General features: G+C 43.5%; 1 protein-coding gene across 3 annotated transcripts in view; it reads right to left on the minus strand.

Annotated features, from left to right (window-relative positions):
- The window catches only part of AFG2A (AAA ATPase AFG2A), a 524877-nt gene that overhangs the window by 343279 nt on the left and 158767 nt on the right, over positions 1-22831 (minus strand). Inside the window, exon 14 of one of the 3 annotated variants that reach the window (XM_075860481.1) lies at positions 6622-7154. The exons of the other annotated variants lie outside the window; for them this stretch is intronic. Coding sequence (XP_075716596.1) covers positions 7106-7154 — 49 coding nt within the window. The 3' untranslated portion in view covers positions 6622-7105. Of the gene's footprint in view, positions 1-6621; positions 7155-22831 lie in introns of those variants that run through there. 3 annotated transcript variants of the gene reach the window in all.

A 22831-nucleotide genomic window follows, 5' to 3' on the forward strand; every position in this document is an offset into this window, starting at 1 on the left:
GCGCCCTCTCCACTGCAAACATAACAGAGAATTTCTCCCTGCCAAAGGTGGTAGTGAGCAAATTTTCCAAGAAGGATTCAGGAGAGGAGACTTCTGAGCCCTCTGGCAAGCCTATAAAGCGAAGGTTACACCGCCTCAGTCTGTTCTCCTGAACGTCCCGGTGCTGATGTAGTCTGGTGAAGCCCTGTTCAATGTCTCCAAGACGTCTAGAGATTGGAGGGGCTTGGTCTTCCAGAGTACTGACTATTTTCCACCTCCGTCACCCTTTCTCTCGTGTGCTGTGCATCCTGACATAGAAGAGAAATATCAACCTTAATCTCCCCAATACGTGGGGTGAGGGTGGTTTGACATGTATGAATGGCCGCTAGCATCTTCAATGTGTCGGGATTAGAGTCCGACACAGCAGAGGCCGGTCCCAGTGAGCTCCTAGGCATAACACCTGCTGTAGGTGGGGGCTTGCGGGGTTGGAGAGTTCCTACCCAGTGAGCCCAAATGGCAACAGGGCTTGTGTGCAGAGGGGAGGATGCCTCCAAGGAGGAGACCCAGCAGTGCGTGTTATGCAGTTCCAGGGTGTCTGGCCACAGATGGTGCAGGGAAGGACCGCCTGGATAGATCAGCGTGAGCCGCCTTGTAATGGTCCACTGGGTCCTTCCTGAGGCTGGCACACCAACCTTAGAATCCTGGGCTAATGTATCACCAAAACACTAAAATCAAGATGGTAATATAGAAAACTGCAAAATGATCAAAAACTATTGCCCACTTTTTAATCTTGCTTATTACAATGTAAGAATAAGGATAAAGACCCTGTAAAAAGATGGGATCCCACAGAAGTTAATACAAGCAAAATCCTGTTTACACAATTACTGAAAAGGCAAAATTGTATTCTCTGAGGAAATAGACCTATAGTCATCTGCTTATGGCTTCATTGCAAAATCTACTGAATGCATAGGCAGAGAAATTTCCTATACACATTTGAATAAAAAATAATTTGCCCCCTTCTAGATGTTGCATATTATCTAATAATTATCACACTGAATAAGGCCTCATTCACACGAGCTTATCAGATTCACGCACGTTAAAAACGCGCGTGAATCTGGTCCGTGTGTGTTGCGTTATTCATCAGTGTGCTTTGCGAATGGCATGCGTTATTCACGAACCTGCAAAGCACATATTTTATTTTTTATTTTCAATCGAATTGATGCGCAAATCACGCACTGCACACGTATGGGTTTTCATGCACCCATAGACTTCAATGGGCGTGTAGGTGCATGAAAACGCACCAATATAGGACATGCATTGAGTTTCACGCAGCAGAAAAGTCACGCATGTGTGAACGGCCCCATTGAAATCAATGGGTCAGTGTGCTGAACGTGATTTCCATGCGCAGCACATGGACGTTATTCACGTTCCTATGAATGGACCCTTAGGCTGTGTTCACATTTGTGTTGGCAGCAAATTCCACCACATTTTATGAGAAGAATAGCGCTATTCTTTCTGTCAAAACTATAGAAACCTTGTCGGAACTCATTACAAGTCAATGGGGTCTGTTAGTGGAGACGTGAGATTACCTTCAGAAATTAAAAAAAAAAAAATTATACTATACGGAGTAAACAGTATGAAATACATGTTAGATTTTTTAATTATTAATATATTTATGGATTGTACCAGAATCGACAAATATTACCTATCCAAAGTATAGGTTATAACTGTCTGATCGCTGAGGGCCCCAAAATCCCCACGATCACGTGAAAGGGGGTCCTGTACCCCACCATTTCTCCTCACTGATCGACTGCAGTAAAGAGGACATTGAATAGAGCAGTGGTCGCGTATACGTGCTGCTACTACATTCAAAATCTATGGAAATAATAGAAACAGCCGAGTACAGACTCGGCTGTTTCTGTCAGTCCCATAGACATGTAATAGAGCAGAGGGCGCATGCTCAATCACTGCTCCATTCAAGCTCCTCCTCACTGCGGGATGTTAAGTGAGGAGGAACGGGAGTTCCTGACGCCCATTCTCACGATTGGTGATGGTCCCAGGGGTGGGCTCCCAGTGATCAGACAATTATCACCTATCCTGTGGATAGGTGATAATTGTCGATTCTGGGTATACCCCTTTAAGGAATAAAGTTAATCAATATCCATAACACCCATGTGAAAATTAAATACCCAACAAAGGGGCCTAACCACAGGATAGGTCATCAATATGAAAAAACTTCCCGTGCCCGGACAACCCCTTTAAAGGGGTTATCCCGGACTTTTCAAAATCGTCAGCAGGGCAAGGGATGGCAATTCACTGCAGTGGCACGTGACTGAAGAGCAGCACATGACCGCTGCAGGACCTTCTCGGGAACGGACCCGCAGAGAACGAGCTGGAGCGGGGGGCACTTTAGGGGAGAAGCAAAATATTACTATTACATTCTATAATATTACCATTTTAAGAAACATTAGCGCAGCCTAACCTGCAATATAAAATTACATTTTGGACACAGATCATTAAAAGATAGGCTAGGTCTACATAATAGTGCATAGTAGGGCAACTGGATTACTAAAACATCAGTTATGAGAAAGAGTTGCCTATCTTAGATTTAACCTAGAGGAAGCTAAGATTGGATATAATCATATTATATAAATAGTCCATACAATGACAAAGTCCGCTTTTGTGGCTGACAGAAAACAGATTTAATAATAAATTATGAAATGACTGATATGTCATATAATCGGTGGTTTTCTGCCACCACTTGTTATATCGTTCAAAGTGATTCAACATTTCCTATGGCTGTGTCCTCAACATATTTCTCAAATAGCAGAGCAAATCCTCATTCAATCTTTTTTTCACACAATGATTTTAATGACTTCATCAATCTGTAAATCTAAATATGATTTAACCGTTGCTTTATGCAGTTTGTACTTGAAAATATTGGGCACTGTATTATTGTCACTGTAAATAAAAACTTGTGACAACCTGATTTGCCAACATCCAATAGTGTAACGTATTCAATGCAGTTGTACCCGTATGACAAATGGTAGGTCAGCCCAGAAAAAAATCAGCAAAAGCTAAATAAAGTCCATAAGAGCAAAAGAAATGATCAGCATACAAAGGTTGAAGCCAAGGCTAATATATAACCAGTATTGTCATATTATTTTAGGTCCATGCATGAATAGTATCCTAATATGAAATTCTTGGGAGAACAAGACGTGGCGGTGACCCCAGGTAGTTGGCGGGCGCAATATACAATTTACAAAGGAGGGGATTGCCTGCAGACAACCAAGCCCAATTTCCCAACCACCGATTAATAGTAGAACAAACTTTATTAAGCTACGTATAGCAAGACAGACCACATAGAATTGTATTAAAATTGTCACTACCTAGGACCGGACATAAAGGTAGATTACCTGTATGATTACAGGCATGTATGGTATAGAGATAGGAGCACGGATTCCTATCATTAGCAAGTTAAATTATTAAATTGACTAATAGGTGAACAGTAGGTCCGGTTAGCGGTAGGTATTAAAATCCCCTCCTTTGTAAATTCTAATATGAAATTCTTGACCCATGTGCTAAATAAGGAAACAGTCAAGTAAGTATATCCGGCTGTTTATTAAAAGATTGGGGAAGTGCAACATATTTCAACTGTGGAGAAATACATCAAATACCCGAGATAATAGTTTGAGATCATTCAAAGCCCAGATAACATGTAACCAGGTTCAGTAATTACTGGTAAGCAAAGTGTTGGATTTTCAGTTGGTGCACATTGCAGGCAGAGCCGATTCTAGCTTTTCTGCTGCCTGAGGTGAAAATTGAAATGGTGGCCCCCAGATCTTGATTGACACCCCCCTGGCTGCTCTAAACTAGCAGCCTCACAAAAAAAAAAATATCATACCACCCATCATCTCGCTGCAGATCATACAGTGACTACAGTACTTATTAGAGGCAGAATAAACATTTAAATTAAGTAACTCATAGGTGCCGATTGCTCAGATTCTTGTTGTTCTTTTTCTCTTTTCTTCTCCATCCGCTTCAGACCTCTATGATGACTTCTCCCGGCCACAGCCCATTTCTGCAGTTTGCCGCTCAGATGTCTCCAGCTTCTCACTTTTCAAACATTTCTGCACCTATAAACGAAGATAAAATTCTCATTCACACTACGCCCCTAAATGTAATAGTACCATACACTGCACATCTAATTATAATAGTACCATACATTGTGTCCCGCCCCACACAGACAGTGCCCTCTGTAGATACTGCCCCCTGTAGACAGTGCCCCCCATAGAGTCCCCTGTAGTCAGTGCCCCACATAGCGACACCTGTAGTCAGTGCCCCACATAGAGCCCCCTGTAGACAGTACCACACATAGAGCCCCCTGTAGACAGTGCCCCAGTAGATAGTGCCCTACATAGATCACCCTGTAGATAGTAGTCCCTGTAGATAGTGCCCCACATACAGCCCCTGTAGTGCCCCCATAGATCCCACTGCAGATTATAGCCCCTGTGGATAGTGCCCCACATATAGCCCTCCCCTATAGATGGTGCCCCAAATATAGCCCCTCTGTAGATAGTGCCCCACATATAGCCCCCACCTATAGATAATGCTCCACATATAGCCACCTTGTAGAGTGCTCCAAATATAGCCCCCTGTAGATAGTGCCCCACATATAGCCCCCTGTAGTTAGTGCCCCAAATATAGTGCCCCCTGTAGATAGTGCTCCACATATAGCCCCCCTGTAGATAGTGCCCCACATATAGCCCCCTGTAGATAGTGCCACACATATAGCCCCCTTGTAGATAGTGCCCCTCATATAGCCCCCCTGTAGATTGTGCTCCACATATAGCCCCCCTATAGATAGTGCCCCACATACAGCCTACCCTGTAGATAGTGCTCCACATATAGCCCACCTGTAGATAGTGCCCTACATATAGCCCCCCTGTACATAGTGCCCCACATATAGCACATCCTTGTAGATAGTGCTCCATATATAGCCCCCCTTCCCCTGTAGATAATGCTCCGCATTTAGCCCCTCACACTTTTTAACAGAAAAAAAAAAACTTTACATACTCACCTAAACCCGTTACCGCACCGTCCTCTTGCAATGCAGGTCTGCTGGGGCTGAACGCAAATGGCACAATGACATCATCGCGCCACTTTCGTCATTGAAAGTCACTGATTGGCAGGGTGCCTTGCCCTGTCATTCAACAACGCAAGCGGATGCTTAGGTCATTGAAAGGCTCTGAATAGTCTGGCACGAAACGTGCCCCGGCATTCAGCACTTATGCATATAATTGTGTACTGCAGGAGGGGGTGGTGGTGGCTAGTTCAGTGGCGCCACCGCCCCCTCAGTGAGGCAGCAGGCGGCCTGAGGCAAGATGCTCATCTTGCCTCATGGACAGTGCGGCCCTGATTGCGGGTGATCCAAATTGGTACTTCAGGTTTTAAACTGGTAATAAGTGGTTGTTTTTGTATCCCCTAGCTTGGCTTTATTAAGTATCTGATAAATCTCTGATGACACACTACATTTACATTGTATTCATAGCTTCCCTCAAGCAGCAATACGATTAACAGGAATCTGCCAAAAGAAAATGTCCTTTAGAAAATGTAAAAAAAAACAAAACATTTTTACATTTCTTACTCCTATGCAGGTATATGATCGCTTGAAGTTATAGGCCCAAAGCCTGCAGCTGCACTACTGAGAGTTTCCAATGAAATTAACTGTTCGGATTTCCATCAGTTGCAGTGTTGTCATGAAGATCTTGTGTGGATTCTAATCACCAAACACATTCATGTCCCCACATATAAACACATATCTGTCCAAATACAAGCCAGGCAAAAAGCTGATTTTGATGCATTTGTTTATTTGGATTGATGTATTTGTGGATTTATTTCCATAATAATACCGCACCTGACAGAAATGAAAAGGTAGTATACTATCATTAGATTCTCTCAGTAGGTCAGCTTCAGGATTTGGACCACTCACATTACAATATACTGTAGTGGTAAGATATTACTATATGTAACGTCTGTGGTCGCTGACCACGAACTCTTTCCATCCAGTCGACGCCCTTCTCACAGGAGAGGTCTGCACATGCGGCCGTCCTGTTCCACAGTGACCACCAGGGTGCGCTCGCGATCTCAGTCCAGACAAGGAGCCAGGTCGCACACAGGTCGGAGATTGAGCTGATTGCTCCGAGAGCACCCTGGACTATAAGAAGGGGCCAAACTCTTCCTGCCATGCCTGAGCCTTGTTGTCGTCATCCTAGTATGTCTATGCAAATGGTCTCCTAAGTGTTTTCCAGTTCGCAGTGTTCCCCGTTCCTGCTACCTGTAACCTGTATCCCGTGCTATCCTGGTCAAGTGCCGTGTTGAGCTGAAGTCGTGCTGTGCTGTGTACCACGCCTGTCCTGCTGCGCAACGCCTGGCGCCTGCCTGCTGCCTAGTCCCAGCCGAGCATGTCTTGCTACTGTCTGAGCTACCACAGGTACACTATACAAACTATAGACTGTGACCTGTGTACTGTTGGCCAGCTGCCATACCATCAAGGCGGTACGGCCCAGTGGGTCCACATATCGAACGTGACACTATATTTTCATATTTTTAATGTACAGAACAACACTGATTTACAAACCTGTCATATAGCTGAGGGGTTCATTCTAGATAATAATAGACCATTATGTTAGGTCTGTAGAAACCTCTGACCTGAAATTTTACACGGTTATAATGGTCATTCTGATTGAGGATTTATGAATCAAGCACTGAATGCAAATACAAGTAAAGCACTCACTAATAAATAATCCTGGCCTCTTTACAGCAATAGTTCTTTTCCAGAGTTACGTTCATTTGGAGTACATTCTGTAGCTTTCAGGCATTCGTTTAATTTAAACATTTCTTGGACAAAGTGGCTTGGTAAATTGGTGCCAAACGTGCTGAAAAACACATTTTTCCCCTCGCTTCCTGATGTAATCATTTCGAGGCCCCGGGTGTACGAGGCCGTTCCTGCCAGGGCCTAAGATTTCCATATTTCAAACTGAAAGGAATCTGGCATGCAACACTGGACATTATTTCCTTTTCACATTCTTCTCAAAGGCCAGCCAAGAATTTTTTTTCTTTCATATCAATAATATTTAAAAGAATAACAGATGGTACTTTTAACCCGCTCCCTCCTAAAATAGAAGAAGCATTTAATTATAAACTGCAGTACTAACACACATAAAAAACTTCCTACATCCCATATGCTCTTACGATTACTCCAATATCTCTGTACACAGCAGGTCAGAACAAGTCTGGTTGGTGGCCACATTCTGTGTGTGAAAACACAGCATTACCATTGAACCCATACACTGAAAAATATTTGTATTTGGTACACCATTACTTTAAGCAGAGGCATAGCTAGGTTCTCCTCAGCCCGGGGCAAAGATTCAGTTTGGTGTACACCCTCCCCCCCCCCCCCAATGTCTTTCCCGACATCTCCTTCCCACTAGCCATTTTTGCTTTCTCTACCGATCAATGAGGTATAATTGTTTTTCAAATTTTGTTTTATGTAACTCGAGCGTAAAACCATTTGTACATTTTACAAGCAATATAGTTATATAAAGAAGTTAACATAAGAAAATAAATTAAAGCGGTCAGTGTGCCTGAAAAAAGATTGTATAACTGGGGCTAATGAACAGCCTCCACTTTTAGATGACACTCCACCCCCCCCCCCACCCGCTTGGTAGATAGTGCCACACAGCCCTGACTGTAGATAGTGCCACAACCCTCTCTTGCAGATACTGCGACACAGCCTCCCCTTGTAGATAGTGCCACACAGTCCTCCCTGTAGATATTGCCACATTCTCCCCCTAGTAGATAGTGCCACACCCCCCCTTGTAGATATTGCCACACCCCCCCTTGTAGATATTGCCACACATACCCCTCTCCTTGTAGACACTGCCAAATTCCCCCCTAGTAGATGAATAGTATCCTAATATGTAAGTGTCACACACACCCTTGTAGATAAAGTCACACAGACCCCCCCCTTGTAGATAGTGGCACACACACACACCCTGTAGATAGTGGCATGCCCCCTGCAGATAGTGCCACACACACACCCCCTGTAGATAGTGCCACACACACACCCTCCTGTAGATAATGCCCCTCCCTCGTGTAGATAGCGCTACACACCCTCCCTCTCCCTGTAGCAACATTCTAGGAGTGGAATCCCCAGCCAGACCGTTGCCGACGCTCTGGCCAGGGAATCCTCTCCTGGAGGAGCTCCTGATGTCACTATCCATATATGGAAAGTGATGTCGGGGCTTCTCCAGGAGTGAAATCTCTGGCCGGAGCGTTGGCATTGCTCTGGTTTGAAATTCCACTTCATAATTAGCCCCTGACGTCACTGTCCATATATGGACAGTGATGTCAGGGGCTAACTCTAGGAGCAGGATCCCCAGCTAGTGCGCCAGTAACGCTCTTGCCGAGCATTCCGCTCCAGGAGAAGCCCCTGACGTCAGAAGCTCCTTCTAGGAGCGGAATACCTGGTCAGAGAGTCGGCAACTCTCTGGCCAGGGATTTCGCTACAGGAGGAGCCCCTGACATCACTGTCCATGTATGGACAGGGACGTAAGGGGCTCCCTCGAGGAGCGGAATTTCCGGCCAGAGCGTCACCTCGCTCTAGTCAGGGATTCCGCTCCAGGAGGAGTGAATGGCAGAGCAGGGAGCAGATAGTTTCCTGCTCTGCCATAATATTCATTTGTATCTGAGTCCTGAGGAATACGGCAGTTGCCGGAAACACGTCCGGGACAGTAATTTGCCAGAACGGTCTCTGTAAATTCGGGACAGTCCCAGCAAATTCCTGACTGTTGGCAACTATGCCCATTGTCCGTAATCTATTGATGGTATCAGCACTTCAACCACATGTACAGAATGCTGGTCCCCAGTGCTGGACAACATTAGGTAAGTAGCACTGGAAAGGGGAGTGTCTTTAAGATTGTGTTACTACCAGAGTCTTTCTTTAAATATGAAAAGGCTGTAATATGTGAATTCATATAGGAAGGAATGTATGCAACTTATCACCAAAAATTAAATTCCTGCCGATTGATGCGGTTTCTTTTCATATACCACTAAATAAATTTCTGTAGTTAGACCTTCTGTTAACTTGGCAAATATAAAAACAATCACTCTGCATTATGCAAAAGTTGAGAAGACGCTAGCAAGAGGGGTTGCTCTTTGACAAGAGTGAATAGAAATATACTCTTATTTAAAAATCTAAAAGGTAACATAATTAAAAGTGAATTGCACTACACATAAAACATATTTTGTTAATTTGATTTTCAATTAACGCCTTGAGGACACAGATACTTTAAGGCCCAAGGACACAGCAGTGTTTTTTTCATTACTGCGTTCAGAGCACCCTAACTTTAAAATATTTCCATTGACGTAGCTGGCTTGTTTTTTGCAGGACGAGTTGTACTTTGTAATGGCACCATTTTGGAGTACAAATAGGGGGCAATTTATCAACCTTTCTAAGCCAGTAGAGAAGTTGGAAAAAGGCCCCAAAGACACAATTTGCACTGAAAGTTGCTACTTTGGCCTTTTATGCTGCCCTCGCCAGTTTTTTTTTTCTTTTAAAAAAAGGACCCTGGCAAATTTATTCAAATTTACGCCAGAAAGCTAGCATAAATATTAGCAAAAATCTACACCAGCTCCTAGCTGGCGTAGCTTTCACTCTGTGGGGCAGAGAAAAGTAGACGCTCGTGTCGAGCGCTGTAGCTTGCACCCTCCACCGAACAGACAACCCCACAATCGGACAATAATAAAAAAAAAAACTATATACTCATCCTAACTGCTCCTCTTTACTTCTCCCCTCTGGGTCCCATCAGGTTCCCTCAGCATGCCGCAGCTCATACAATGTGCTAACACCGGGCAGTGCCAGGACATTTTATGTGAAGCAGCATTTAGGACTTTGAGTGCCGTTTCGCATATAAGGCCCTGATGCTGCTCGGCATCATTAACTTGTATGTGCCGCGGCCTGTAGTGAGAGCCGTAAGGGGACTTGGAGTGAAGAAGCGAAGAGAAGGTGAGCATCCAATTTTTTTATTTTATGTCCGATGGAGAGGTATAGAATGGCACATGGCCAGTGGAAAGATGCAACAGATTTATTAAGGGGCATGGGCTTTTAGTAAATCGGTGTTATCTTACTCTGGCAGAGCAGAGAGCGAAGACTGGCGTATGAAACTAAACAGTAAATCTGCCTCACTGAACATTCTCCTTCCAAATGGCATCCATGAACTTTTGACAGCAGTGGCCAGCAAGGGGTGAGTAGAGTTCAATAGGTGAAATGCTGGTGACAGGTTCCCTTTAACATCCTAATTGATAACCGAATCTCCTCATCTGCTTCTCAGTCTCTATCTTTAAAAAAAACCTTTCACCTGCCCATACATGTGCAGCTGAGTCCACCATGCACTGCTGCACAAACCTTGTCTCCCTTTAAATTTTTTCCTAAATTTCCTATATTCCTCCGTTATTTAGATATCGGTGCCATTAAATTTGACGCCCGATATGTAAATAACCCCCTGAACTGTCAATGGGGCGTGTAAATGGCATGGGGTGTGTTACTATGGCTGTGACTGTCCAATCAGCTGATTTTGCTGTGTGATCTCTCTCGGGAGAACACACAGTCTATCCTCCACCGTCTGACAAGAAATGGAGAGAGAGGAGAGCGTGTGTGCGCGCACAACTCCGCCGCCACGAAACAGAAGAGGAGAAGATGTGAATTCTTCTTCTGTTCCGTGCGATGGGAGTATCCTCAGCAGCGAGATCACACAGTCTTGTCGTCCTTGTCTGCCGAGAGCTGAAGAGTGAGATCGCGCGCCCGCACGCATGCGCACAGAGCCGCTACGCCGCTGCAGACGATACTCCCGCCGCGTGAGCGCACACTCTTCTCCTCTTGTCATACAGTGAAGGAAAGACTGTGTGATCTCGCGCAACGCACAGTTCCGCCGCCACCTTTGAACAGAACAGAAGAAGGTGAATTCTTTTTCTTCTGTTCCGTGGCGGCGGGAGTATCGTCTGCAGCGGCTGCGTGCGCATGCGTGTGGGCGCACGCTCTCACTCTTCAGCTCTCAGCAGACAAGACTGTGATCTTGCTGCAGAGGATACTCCCGCCGCACGGAACAGAAGAAGAAGCACCTGTGACACGCCCCCATGCAATTTACTCGCCCAAGTGACAGTTCAGGGGGTTATTTACATATCGGGTGCCAAATATAACGGCACCGATATCTAAATAACGGAAGAGGATAGGAATTTTTTTTAAAGTGAGACAAGGTCTGTACAGCAGTGCCTATTACATGGTGGACTCGAGCTGCACATGTATGGGCAGGTGAAAGGTTCTGTTTAACCTAGGCCTTTCACAACTTAATACCGTATTTTTCGTACTATAAGACGCACCTGACTAAAAGACACACCCAGGTTTTAGACAACAGAAAATAGGAAAAAAATTCATATTTTACTCCTTTTACAAAGAAAAAACTATTGGTTAAAAAAAATTATTTGTTCAGTTTCACCACATTCTGAGAGCCATAAATTATATTTTTCCATTGTTTGAGCGGTGTGAGGGCTTGTTTTTTGTGTCGTTTTCATTAGCATAATTTTTTTGGGCACATACGATTTTTTTATCACTTTTCATTTAATTCTTTTTAGCGCTATGGTGACCAAAAGACAACAATTTTAGGGTTTTAAATTTTTTTTTTACGCAGTTCACTGTGTCAAATAATTCTATATTGTAATAGTTTCACACTTTTACAGACGCAGCGATACCAATTTTTTTTATTTATGTTGTGCTTAGGGAAAAATGGGAAAAGGTGTTGTTTTTTTAAAACTTTTTGTTAGTTCTCCTAGGGGACTTGAACCAGCGATCATTAGATCGCTGGTGCACTACATAAATGAGTTACGGAAACAGCGTAACTCGCTGAGCTGTTTCCGTAACTCTCATAGTAGTGAATGGCAATTACCGAAGCAGCGTAGCAGGCTACGCTGTTTCCGTAACTACTATTCAGTTCTATGGGAGCTACGGAAACTGCGTAGCTCAGTGAGTTACAGTGTTTGCGTAACTCGACAATGTAACCAGGAAGTGGCCGCAAGACAGCGGAGCCGGGTAAGATAGAACGGGGCCCCGTTCTAGAGATAGATGTGGGTCCCAGAGGTGGGACCCGCATCTATCTGACATATATGATTTATCCTGTGGATATGTCATAAATGTCTTTCATGGAAAAACCACTATAAATGCCGCGGTCGCTATTGACCGCAGAATTTAGCTAGTTAAACGGCCAGGAACAGTGCGATCGCTGTTCCTGGCCATTAGAGCCGCGTGTCAGAAGCTGATACCTGCAGTGTATGGAGCGGGCTCAGTGTGTGAGCCCGCTCCATACATCATCCCCTTCCCGCTCCATGATATGCCGTGTAAATTCTGTGGTCGCTGACCACGAACTCCTTCCATCCGGTCGACGCCCTTCTCTCCAGAGACGTCTGCACATGAAGCCGTCCTGTTCCACAGTGACCACCAGGGTGCGCTCGCGAGCTTAGTCCAGACAAGGAGCCAGGTCGCACACAGGTGGGAGATTGAGCTGATTGCTCCCAGAGCACCCTGAACTATAAGAAAGGCTGTGCCCCTCCCTCCAATGCCTGAGGCTTGTTGTCATTATCCTAGTATGTCCATGCAAATGGTCTCCTAAGTGTTTCCCAGTTCCCAGTATTCCCCGTTCCTGTATCCTCTATCCTGTGCTATCCTGGTCAAGAGTCGTGTTGAGCTGAAGTCGTGCTGTGCTGTGTACCACGTCTGTCCTGCTGCGCCACGATTGGTGCCTGCCTGCTGCCTAGTCCCAGCCGAGCCAGTCTTGCTACTGTCTACAGGTACACTATACGAACTATAGACTGTTACCTGTGTCCTGTTGGCCAGCTGCAATACCATCAAGGCGGTACGGCCCAGTGGGTCTACATACCCAACGTGACATGCCGACACATCACGGGTCGGGAAGGGGTTAAGTAAGGAGCGGTCAGGGGGCCTGACGCTGCCGGGTCCCTTGACTGCCGACTATAAGACGCAGGGACTTCTTAGCAAGATTTATTCTTGCTAAAAACGGCGTCTTCTAGTCCGAAAAATACGCCCATTCTACTACACATAAAGACTGGAGATGCGTCGAACACCTGTGGAGAAAATTTAATATATCAACAAATTCCTTCCATTGCATATTCATGCTCAAACTTAGAACTCTGCACCGTCCCCGTGCCAAATAAGTCTATTTTACCGCTCTCATCTTCACACTATATCACAATCCAAAACCACTCTTTGATACTTTTTACTCTCTCCTTAGTCCTAAACTGCAGACGTCTATCACAGATCTCAGTGCTGAAGACCTGGTTACTTATATTAAAGTTAAAATTGACAACATCTGGCATGGTTATTTCCCGGTCCCCTAGAAGAATCGATCACCTTCCCTCCCAGACTTCCTCTTCTTCACTTTCAGCATATGGCCCAATAACAGAAAAGGCACCTTTCTTCTTTTCACTCAACTACCTGCGTTAGTGATCCTATTATCTAACTAAAAATATTTAACCTCTCTTTCTGCTGTGATCTTTCCCTCCTCTTTTAAACATGCCGTTATAATCCCATTACTGAAAAAAACATCACTTGAACAGTCCTGCGCTAACTACCAGCGTGTCTCAAATCTCCCCTTCATCTCTAAACTCCTGGAACGCTTGGTCTACTCTTGCCTAATCTCCTATCTCTCTGCTAACCTTCCAATCTGGTTTCCACACTCTACACTACAAATGATCTCCTCAAGGCTAAATCTATCGGCAAATACTCTATATTGAGTTCCATAGATCTCTCTGCAGTGTGTGACAATGTAGACCACCAAGTCTTACTCAATATGCTCCAATCTATTGGTCTTAAGGACACTGCTATCTCTTGGTTTTCTTCCTATTTAAAGAGGCTCTGTCACCAGATTTTGCAACCCCTATCTCCTATTGCAGCAGATCGGCGCTGCAATGTAGATAACAGTAACGTTTTTGTTTTTTTTAAAACGAGCATTTTTGGCCAAGTTATGACCATTTTTATATTTATGCAAATGAGGCTTTCTAAAGTACAACTGGGCGTGTTTAAAGTTAAAGTACAACTGGGCGTGTATTGTGTATGTACATCTGGGCGTTTTACTAGCAGGGCGTTGTGAATAGAAGTGTATGATGACGAATCAGATTCGTCAGCATCATACACTTCTATTCACAACGCCCAGCTAGTAAAAGAAGTAAAAACGCCCAGATGTACATACACAATACACGCCCAGTTGTACTTTAACTTTAAACACGCCCAGTTGTACTTTAGAAAGCCTCATTTGCATAAATATAAAAATGGTCATAACTTGGCCAAAAATGCTCGTTTTAAAAAAAACAAAAAACGTTGCTCTTATCTACATTGCAGCGCCGATCTGCTGCAATAGGAGATAGGGGTTGCAAAATCTGGTGACAGAGCCTCTTTAACTGACTGCTGGTTCAGTGTGTCATTTGCTGGTTCTACCTCTTCCCCTTGCTGTTGGGGGTTCCTCAGGGATCAGTCCAAGGTCTTCTCCTGTTTTATCTCTACACAGCCCCTATTGGAGAAACTATCAGCAGATGTGGCTTCCAGTACCATCTCTACGAAGATGACACCCAATTATATACCTCTTCCTGTGACATCACCCCCGCTCTAATACAAAACACCAGTGATTGTCTGTCCGCCGTCTCTAACATCATTTATCTCTATCAAACTAAATCTTTTGAAAACTGATATCCTTGTGCTTTTGTTTCCACCATCTACTAACCTACCTAAACCTGATATCTCCATCTCAGTGTGTGGCACTACCATATCTCCTAGGCAGCACGCCCTCTGATTTTTCCATTACTCCTTATATTCAATCACTTGCACGCTTCTGTCCCCTTCACCTCCAAAACATCTCCAGATTCAGCCAAAACTCTCGTCACTCTGATTCACTCTCGTCTTGACTACTGTAACTCATTACTAATCGGTCTACCCCTCACTAAACTCTCCAATCCATCCTTAATGCAGAAGCCTGGCTTATCTTTCTGACCAACCACTACACCAATGTCTTTACCCTGTGCCAGTTACTATACCGGTTGCCCATTCACTTTAGAATACAATTGAAACTTATTACACTCACCCACAAAGCTCTCCACAGTGCTGCACCTTCTTACATCTCCTCCCTCATCTCATCTCTGTCCACCACCCTACCCGTGCTATACATTCTGCCGATGATCTCAGATTAACAGCCTCCAAAATATGAACCTCTCACTCCCGTCTCCAAGATTTTTCTCACGCTGCACCAGTTGTCTGGAACGCGTTACCCCAGACAATCAGATTAGTTCCCAACATTCAGAGATTTAGGCGTGCCCTGAAAACACATCTTTTGAGACAGGCCTATCACATTCCCTAATCCGACTCCTTTCCTTTGCCCCTCTCTTACATTAGTCATTAGAACCTGATGCCTTAATTGAATGGTATCCCCCACACTCTTTGCACTCTAATGCACTTCATGTCACAAACAGATACTGCCTGGTGACCGGCTCACAAAACTTTAAGTGTACTACCCTATGTTTATAAAATATGGCTGGATCATTGTACTAAACGTGCACTTTTTACATTTTATGTCACCCCTTTTTTCTCATAGATTAGAAGTTCTTGAGAGCAGGGCCCTCATTCCTCTTGTTTTTTTTGTGGGATGAATTTTCATTGGTACCATTTTTGTGTACATACGACTTTTTGATCACTTTTTATTCAGTTTTTTGGAAACGGGATGAACAAAAAATTGCAATTCTGGCATAGTTTTTTTAGGTTGTTTTTTTTACGTCATTCACCATGCGAGATAAATACCACGTACGTTAATTTTATAGTACAAGTCATTACAGTTGTGGCAAAACCAATTTTGTGTACGCTTTTTATATTTTTTACATAATAAAGCATTTTGTAATGGGAAATTTTTTTTTGTGTTTTGTTTTTTTTAGCATTTTTAACAGGTTATACAATTTATTTATTTTTTTACATCCCACTAGGGCACTTAACCATGCAAACGTTTGTTCGCTGATATAACACACTGCTATACTTCTGTATTGTATTATTTAAGGCCTGTCAGTGTAAAACTGAAAGGCATCCTATTAGGCCCTGCCTCTGGCATACAAAGATGGCAGAACTTGGGGGCTTTTTATTAGGCTGCCAAGTTAACCCATTGTTATCCTGCGATTGCGCCCATAACAGAGGAAGCACCCCTCTATATGTCTAACCACTAAAATTGAACGAACATTTTGACCATGGCATTTAAAGGAAAGGTGTCATTCATTTTTTTATTTTATTAATTTGTGTGTTTTTATTTAATAAAATATTATATTGACTTTATTTATTATTTCACTCACAATGGTTTTTTTTATTAACACTTTCTTACTTTACTGGGGGCTGCCATGTTTTATTTCATCTGTGTATGTGTCTCTTAACGACACATACACAGATGGAATTCGGCAGCTACAGTGCATAGGAGATAACGAACGGGACCCGTTCCTTACATCCTGTGCTTCTGCTATTTAGCTCTGTACTGCACACGCGCAGTTCAGGGCAACCCAGCACAGAAGCTGGTTTGTAGGGGGAAAGCCGGCACCATTTTGAAGACCGGCCGCACTGCAGGTAAGGTGTGTGTGTGGGTGTTTGTCTCTCCCACGGCCCCCCTCGCACACCTGCTGTAACTGTGTGTGTGTGTGTGCGTGTAGCAGAGCTGTGTGTGTAGCAGAGCTGTGTGTGTGTATAGCATAGTTGCTTGTGTGCGCTGTGTAGTGTGCGCAGGAGGGCTGTATCCTATTTTTGTGCAGCGGAGTATGCACGGGAGCCCCTGATACTTCATAGCCGCTTATCAGTGGTCTTGAAGAATCTGCGGCGAGCACCCCCCCACACAAATCACCCCCAAACATGCAACTGCGCCACACACAAACCCCCCCCCCTCCGCGCCACTGTGTGGGGGATTGTGTGCATGCAGAGTGCTGTTTGGGAGGTGTCTGTGGGGGGGGGATGCTTGCAGGGACCTCTAGTATTTATTGTGGGGAGAAGACAGAAGTCGCTGTAGGTGAGTATAAGTATTTATATTTTTCATATTGCTAACTGTATTTCTTTGGTTTTACAGGTTCCACTGGACCTATTGGGCTTTTTTTAATAAAATGGTTAGCGAGGATTGTGTAGGGGAGTTTTTACTTAAATAAAAATATTTTCTTATGTCTGTGTTTTTTTTAATTCTTTATTAACGCCTTAGTAATGGCAGTTGTCTGTTTGACGACGTCCATTACTAAGGTGGGGCTTAGTGTTAGCCAGTAAAAAGCTATCACTAAACCCCATTATTACCCCGGTACCCACCGCCACCAAGAGAATAGGGAAGAGCCAGTGTACGATCCAGTACCCGACCATCTGTTGTGATGACTGCGCACTGGGGCGGCCGCAGGCTGGTATTATTAGGCTGAGAAAGGGCCAGAAACCGTGACTTTTCCCACCCTGGTAATGCTAGGCTGCTGCTATGTTTTATCTGGCTGGTTATGAAAATGGGGAGGGGGGGGGGGGGACACTGCGTAGTTTAAAAAAAAATAAAAATAAAATCTAATGAAAAAATTAAGTTTTCTAACCAGCCAGATACAACATTGCAGCAGCAGCCTAGCAGTACCATTGGTGGGAAAAATCACTGTTTTTGGCTACTCTCAGCCTCATAATACCAGTCTGCGTCCGCCCACAGTGCTCAGCCTTCACAACAGATGGTTGTGTACTGGATCGTACCCGGCTCCTCCCGATACCACTGGTGGCGGTGGGTTACCGGGCTAATAATGGGAGTTAGTATTAGCCTTTTTACTGGCTAACATTAAGCCCCGCCATAGTAATGGAGGTTGTCAAACGGACAAAAAAAACTCCCCCACACAAACCATTTTATTTAAACAAAAACCGCACATCATCGCAGTAGTCCACCGAATCTACAACATAGTCCAATAAGTCCAGCGGAATCTACAAAAAAAAAAAAAGTTAGACCTTAAGCACACTTCAGTGAAATGCTTCCGTGTGCTATCTGTTTTTTTGAAAGGATAGTACACTGACCCATTCATTTCTATGGGGCCATGCACACTTCCTTTTTATTTGCGGTTTTTTTGCAGTTTTTGGGCGCGTAGTTAGGACTATCACTGACTATGGGAACATTTGACACATTTTATGCACCAAAGAATTTATCCAATGTTTTTTTTACGCAACACGTTTTTTAAAAACTCTTGCGTAAAAAACGAAGGGCTCGCTTTCCCATTGATGTAAATGGGAAGCTTAACCCCTTAAGGACGCAGCCTTGATTTGGCCTTAAGGCTCAGAGCCCATTTTTAAAATCTGACATATTTCACTTTATGTGGTAATAACTTCGGAATTCTTAAACCTATCGAAGCAATTCTGAGATTGTTTTCTCGTGGGACATTGGGCTTTATGTTAATGGTAAAATTTGGTTGATATATACAGTGTTTATTTGTGAAAAATAGCAAAATTTAGAGAAAATGGAAATTTTTTTTGAATTTTTCTGAATTTAAATGCATCTGCTTGTAAGACAGAGGGTTATACCACCCAAAAAAGTTACTAGTTCACATTTTCTATATGTCTACTATATGTTGGCATAACTTTTTGAACATTCTTTTTTTTTTCTAGGACGTTACATGGCTTAGAACATAAGCAGCAATTTCTCATATTTTGAAAAAAATTTCAAAAGCCTCTTTTTTTTTTTAGGTACCAGTTCAGTTCTGAAGTAGCTTTGAGGGGCTTATATATTAGAAACCCCCATAAAACACCCCATTTTAGAAACTAGACCCCTCAAAATATTCAAAACAGCATTTAGAAAGTTTATTACCCTTTAGATATTTCACAGGAATTTAAAGCAAAGTAGAGGTGAAATTTACAAATTTCATTTTTTTGTCAGAAAATCCTTTTTATTCGATTTTTTTCTGTAAAACAGAAGGTTTTACCAGAGAAACACAACTCAATCCTTATTGCCCAGATTCTGCAGTTTTGATAAATATCCCACATGTGGCCCTAGTGTGGTAATGGACTGAAGCACAGGCCTCAGAAGCAAAGGAGCACCTAGTGGATTTTGAGGCCTCCTTTTTATTACGCACCATGTCTGGTTTGAAGAGGTCTTGTTGTGCCAAAACAGTGAAGACCCCCCCCCCCCCAAAATTGACCCCATTTTGTAAACTAGATCTCACAGGTTTTTTGCTGCATTTTGTGGAATTAGGCTGTGCAATTGAAAATCACTTTTTTTCCGATAAAAGGTATGAATTTTTAATTTTGACAATGAATAAAGGAGGAAAAGCACCCCAACATTTGTAAAGCAATTTTTCCCAATTACGGCAATACCCCATATGTGGTCATAAACTGCTGGTTGGACAAACGGCAGAGCTCAGAATGGCAGGAGCGCTATTTGGCATGTAGATTTTGCTGGATTGGTTTCTGGGCGCCATGAGGTACCAGTACAGGGGAAACCCCTTAAATGTGACCCCATTTTCGAAACTATACCCCTTGAGGAATTCATTGTAGTTTTCATTGGGTGCATGCGACTTTTTGATGAGTTTTTATTCTAATTTTAAGAGGCGTGGTGACTAAAATGCAGCAATTCTACAATTGTTTTTTACTCAATTATTTTTTTTACAGCGTTCACCGTGCACTATGAATGACATTCACTTTATTCTGCGGGTTGATACGATTACGGCGATACCATATGTATATAGTTTTTTTTTATGTCTTATGGCGTTTGCACAATAAAATACTTTTTATAAAAAATCATTTACTTTTTGTTTTGCCTTATTCTAAGGGCCATCATTTTTTTCCATCAAGAAAGCCGTCTGAGGACTTGTTCTTTGCGTAACCAACTGTAGTTTCGATCAGTATCATTTTTAGGTACATGCGACTTTTTGATCTCTTTTTATGCCATTTTTTGGGAAGTGAAGTGACCAAAAAATTGTCATTCTGGTATGGTTTATTATTATTTTCTTTTAGGGCGTTCACCGTGCGGGATAAATAACAAAATACTTTTGTAGTTCAGGCCGTTACGGACGCGGCGATATGAATTATGTATAGTTTATTTGTTTATTTTTTATTAATAATGAAAGGACTGATAAGGGAAAAAGGGGGATTTCTATATTTATTACTTTTAAAACTTTTTATTTTTACACAACTGTTTTTTTAACTTTTTTTACTTTGTCCCACTAGGAGGAGGCCCTGATCGCAGTTCTAATACACTACACTACAGGGCTGACAGCAAGCATAGTGGGTCCTGATTTGGTCAGGACCCACTAGTCTTCTGTATATGGCATAGCCAGATGCCATTATTAGGCTTCCGGTTGCCATTGCAACCATCGCCGCCCGCTATCATGTAGCGGGCCGTTGATGGTAGTTTAACCCCTAAGAAGCCGCGATCGCTATTGAATGCGGCTTCTAAGGGTTTAACCAGTGGGGACACCGCGATCGGTCCGCACTGAAGGAGCTGCGACAACTGCTGTATGAGACAGCAGCTGTCACAGCTCCAGTATGTGTCAGAAATGGCAGTTCCTCCCGTGACGTACTATTAGGTCATGGAGCACGAACGATGCAGTTACCATGACCCAATAGTACGTCCAGGAACGGGAAGGCGTTAATCAAGAGTTTGACCCTTTTTTTGCGTGTTTTTGGACGCATTTTGTGTGCGCTTTTTGGCGCATAATTAGGACTCCCATTGACTATGGGAATATTAAGCACGTTTTATGTGCAAAAGAATTGACTCGACACCTCTTTATTTACACATCACGTTTTTTAAAAACGTATGTGAAAAAAAGTGCGTTGTATGTACTTTACCAATTGTGTAAATTAAAAGCGTAATCAAGCAGTTTTTGATGTGGTTTTTGGCATGTAAAATGCACCAAAAAACCACGTCAAATACACACTGTGTGAACCTGTCAATTGAAAAGTCATTCACTTCACTTTCATCATTCTTAGGGTATGTGCACACACACTAATTACGTCCGTAATTGACGGACGTATTTCGGCCGCAAGTCCCGGACCGAACACAGTGCAGGGAGCCGGGCTCCTAGCATCATAGTTATGTACGATGCTAGGAGTCCCTGCCTCGCTGCAAGACAACTGTCTCGTACTGAAAACATGATTACAGTACGGGACAGTTGTCCTGCAGCGAGGCAGGGACTCCTAGCATCGTACATAAGTATGATGCTAGGAGCCCGGCTCCCTGCACTGTGTTCGTTCCGGGACTTGCGGCCGAAATACGTCCGTCAATTACGGACGTAATTAGTGTGTGTGCACATACCCTTAGCATTTTGGTGTGTCCTATAGCTTCTACCAGCTGCATTGTAAAAGCTCTCCCAAAATGGGAGTCGGACAATGCTTAGCAATTTGAAGACACCTTTTTCTGGCTTGTAGCCAAAAAGAGGGAGGGGGTGACATTCCCTCCCACATTTACAGCAGCTGTGAGTCAGGTTGCTTTCCCTTATTCACCCTGCTGTAATTCAGGGAAGTGCTCTCTCTGGTGGCCAACATAGGAAAACATGTCAAATTATTTAATTTTTAATACTTCCCACCATGTAGAAGAAAATACAGCAAAAAATATAATAAAAAGAAGTAATTTACTTGAAAAAACAATTTGAATTCGTGACACATTCTCTTTAAAGGGTTAAAAGGCTTAAGGGGTTAAACGAGTTATCTCCGATCCTGGCCTCTGCAGCAGAGTGCCATCTGTAATATACAACTGACACTCCGCTCTTGAGCCTGCGCTGTACATTTACACCGCTAACTACATAGTGCCTGCGCCACAGATGTGCGGCAAGTGGTTGAAGAGCCACTAGTCTAGTCTATGTTCTTAATCTATACAAGGGTGAAGCGTTAGAATTAACTGCCTTTCATAGCTTTCAAAGGGATATGACATTTAAAAACAAAAATACTAGTAGTGTTATATCTTTCATTTTCTTGATCCTGAATTATCCCATAAAGCAAACCAAAAAGTGAAAAACAAGCATCTTTGATACTGTAGGTGTCCTAAGAGGTATTTTGTCTCTCTCTCTCTCTCTCTCTCTTTTCCCCTCCCCTAGTGCTTCTACATGTGAAACAATAGGTTAATAAACAGGAGTGGTTTTATGCACCTTGTCGGATTCAATCGGTGCATCTCTTAGCTGGCAACGGCACTTTCCTCCTCATCTACACCTGTCTTCAGCCACAGCCCTCCACCTGTGCACGGCTGGTAGTGTCGGGTTACCCTGCAACAGGCACTCCTAGTTGACGTTGGCCCTGCCAGGCTTTTTAAGGGGGACTCCAGCTTTTACTCCTCGTCTGCTGATAAATGTACATTCTTTCTTTGGCTATTGTTCCTTTTGCTATTTGACCCTGCTCTCAACTCTAATCCTCTCCCTCACCTCAACCGTGTACCTGGATTACGCTCCTGTCTCACATTTTGGATTTGTCGCTTGGTTTCTGTAGTACTACTCCTGGTCTGACTGCTGACTATGGTTCTGCCTCTTTTTCCAGCTTGATACTTCATTACTACTAACCCGATGAGGTCTGCTGGCTAAGCTCCTGACTCCCCTACAGCGCAACTGCTGCCAATTGGTGACTATTCTAGGGACCGTGACCTTGGAATGCGGCCAGAAAATCCATACCTCCTTGCCGGTGGATAAGGGTGAAGAACAAGGAGATGCCTTAGATTTTTCTCCTCAGTCTAGCCCAGGGGTCTCAAACTCGGCCGGGTAAGTGGGCCACATATAGAAAAAATGGGAAGTTGACGGG

This window comes from Rhinoderma darwinii, chromosome 1 (assembly GCF_050947455.1).
Source record: "Rhinoderma darwinii isolate aRhiDar2 chromosome 1, aRhiDar2.hap1, whole genome shotgun sequence".
NCBI lineage: Eukaryota > Metazoa > Chordata > Amphibia > Anura > Rhinodermatidae > Rhinoderma > Rhinoderma darwinii.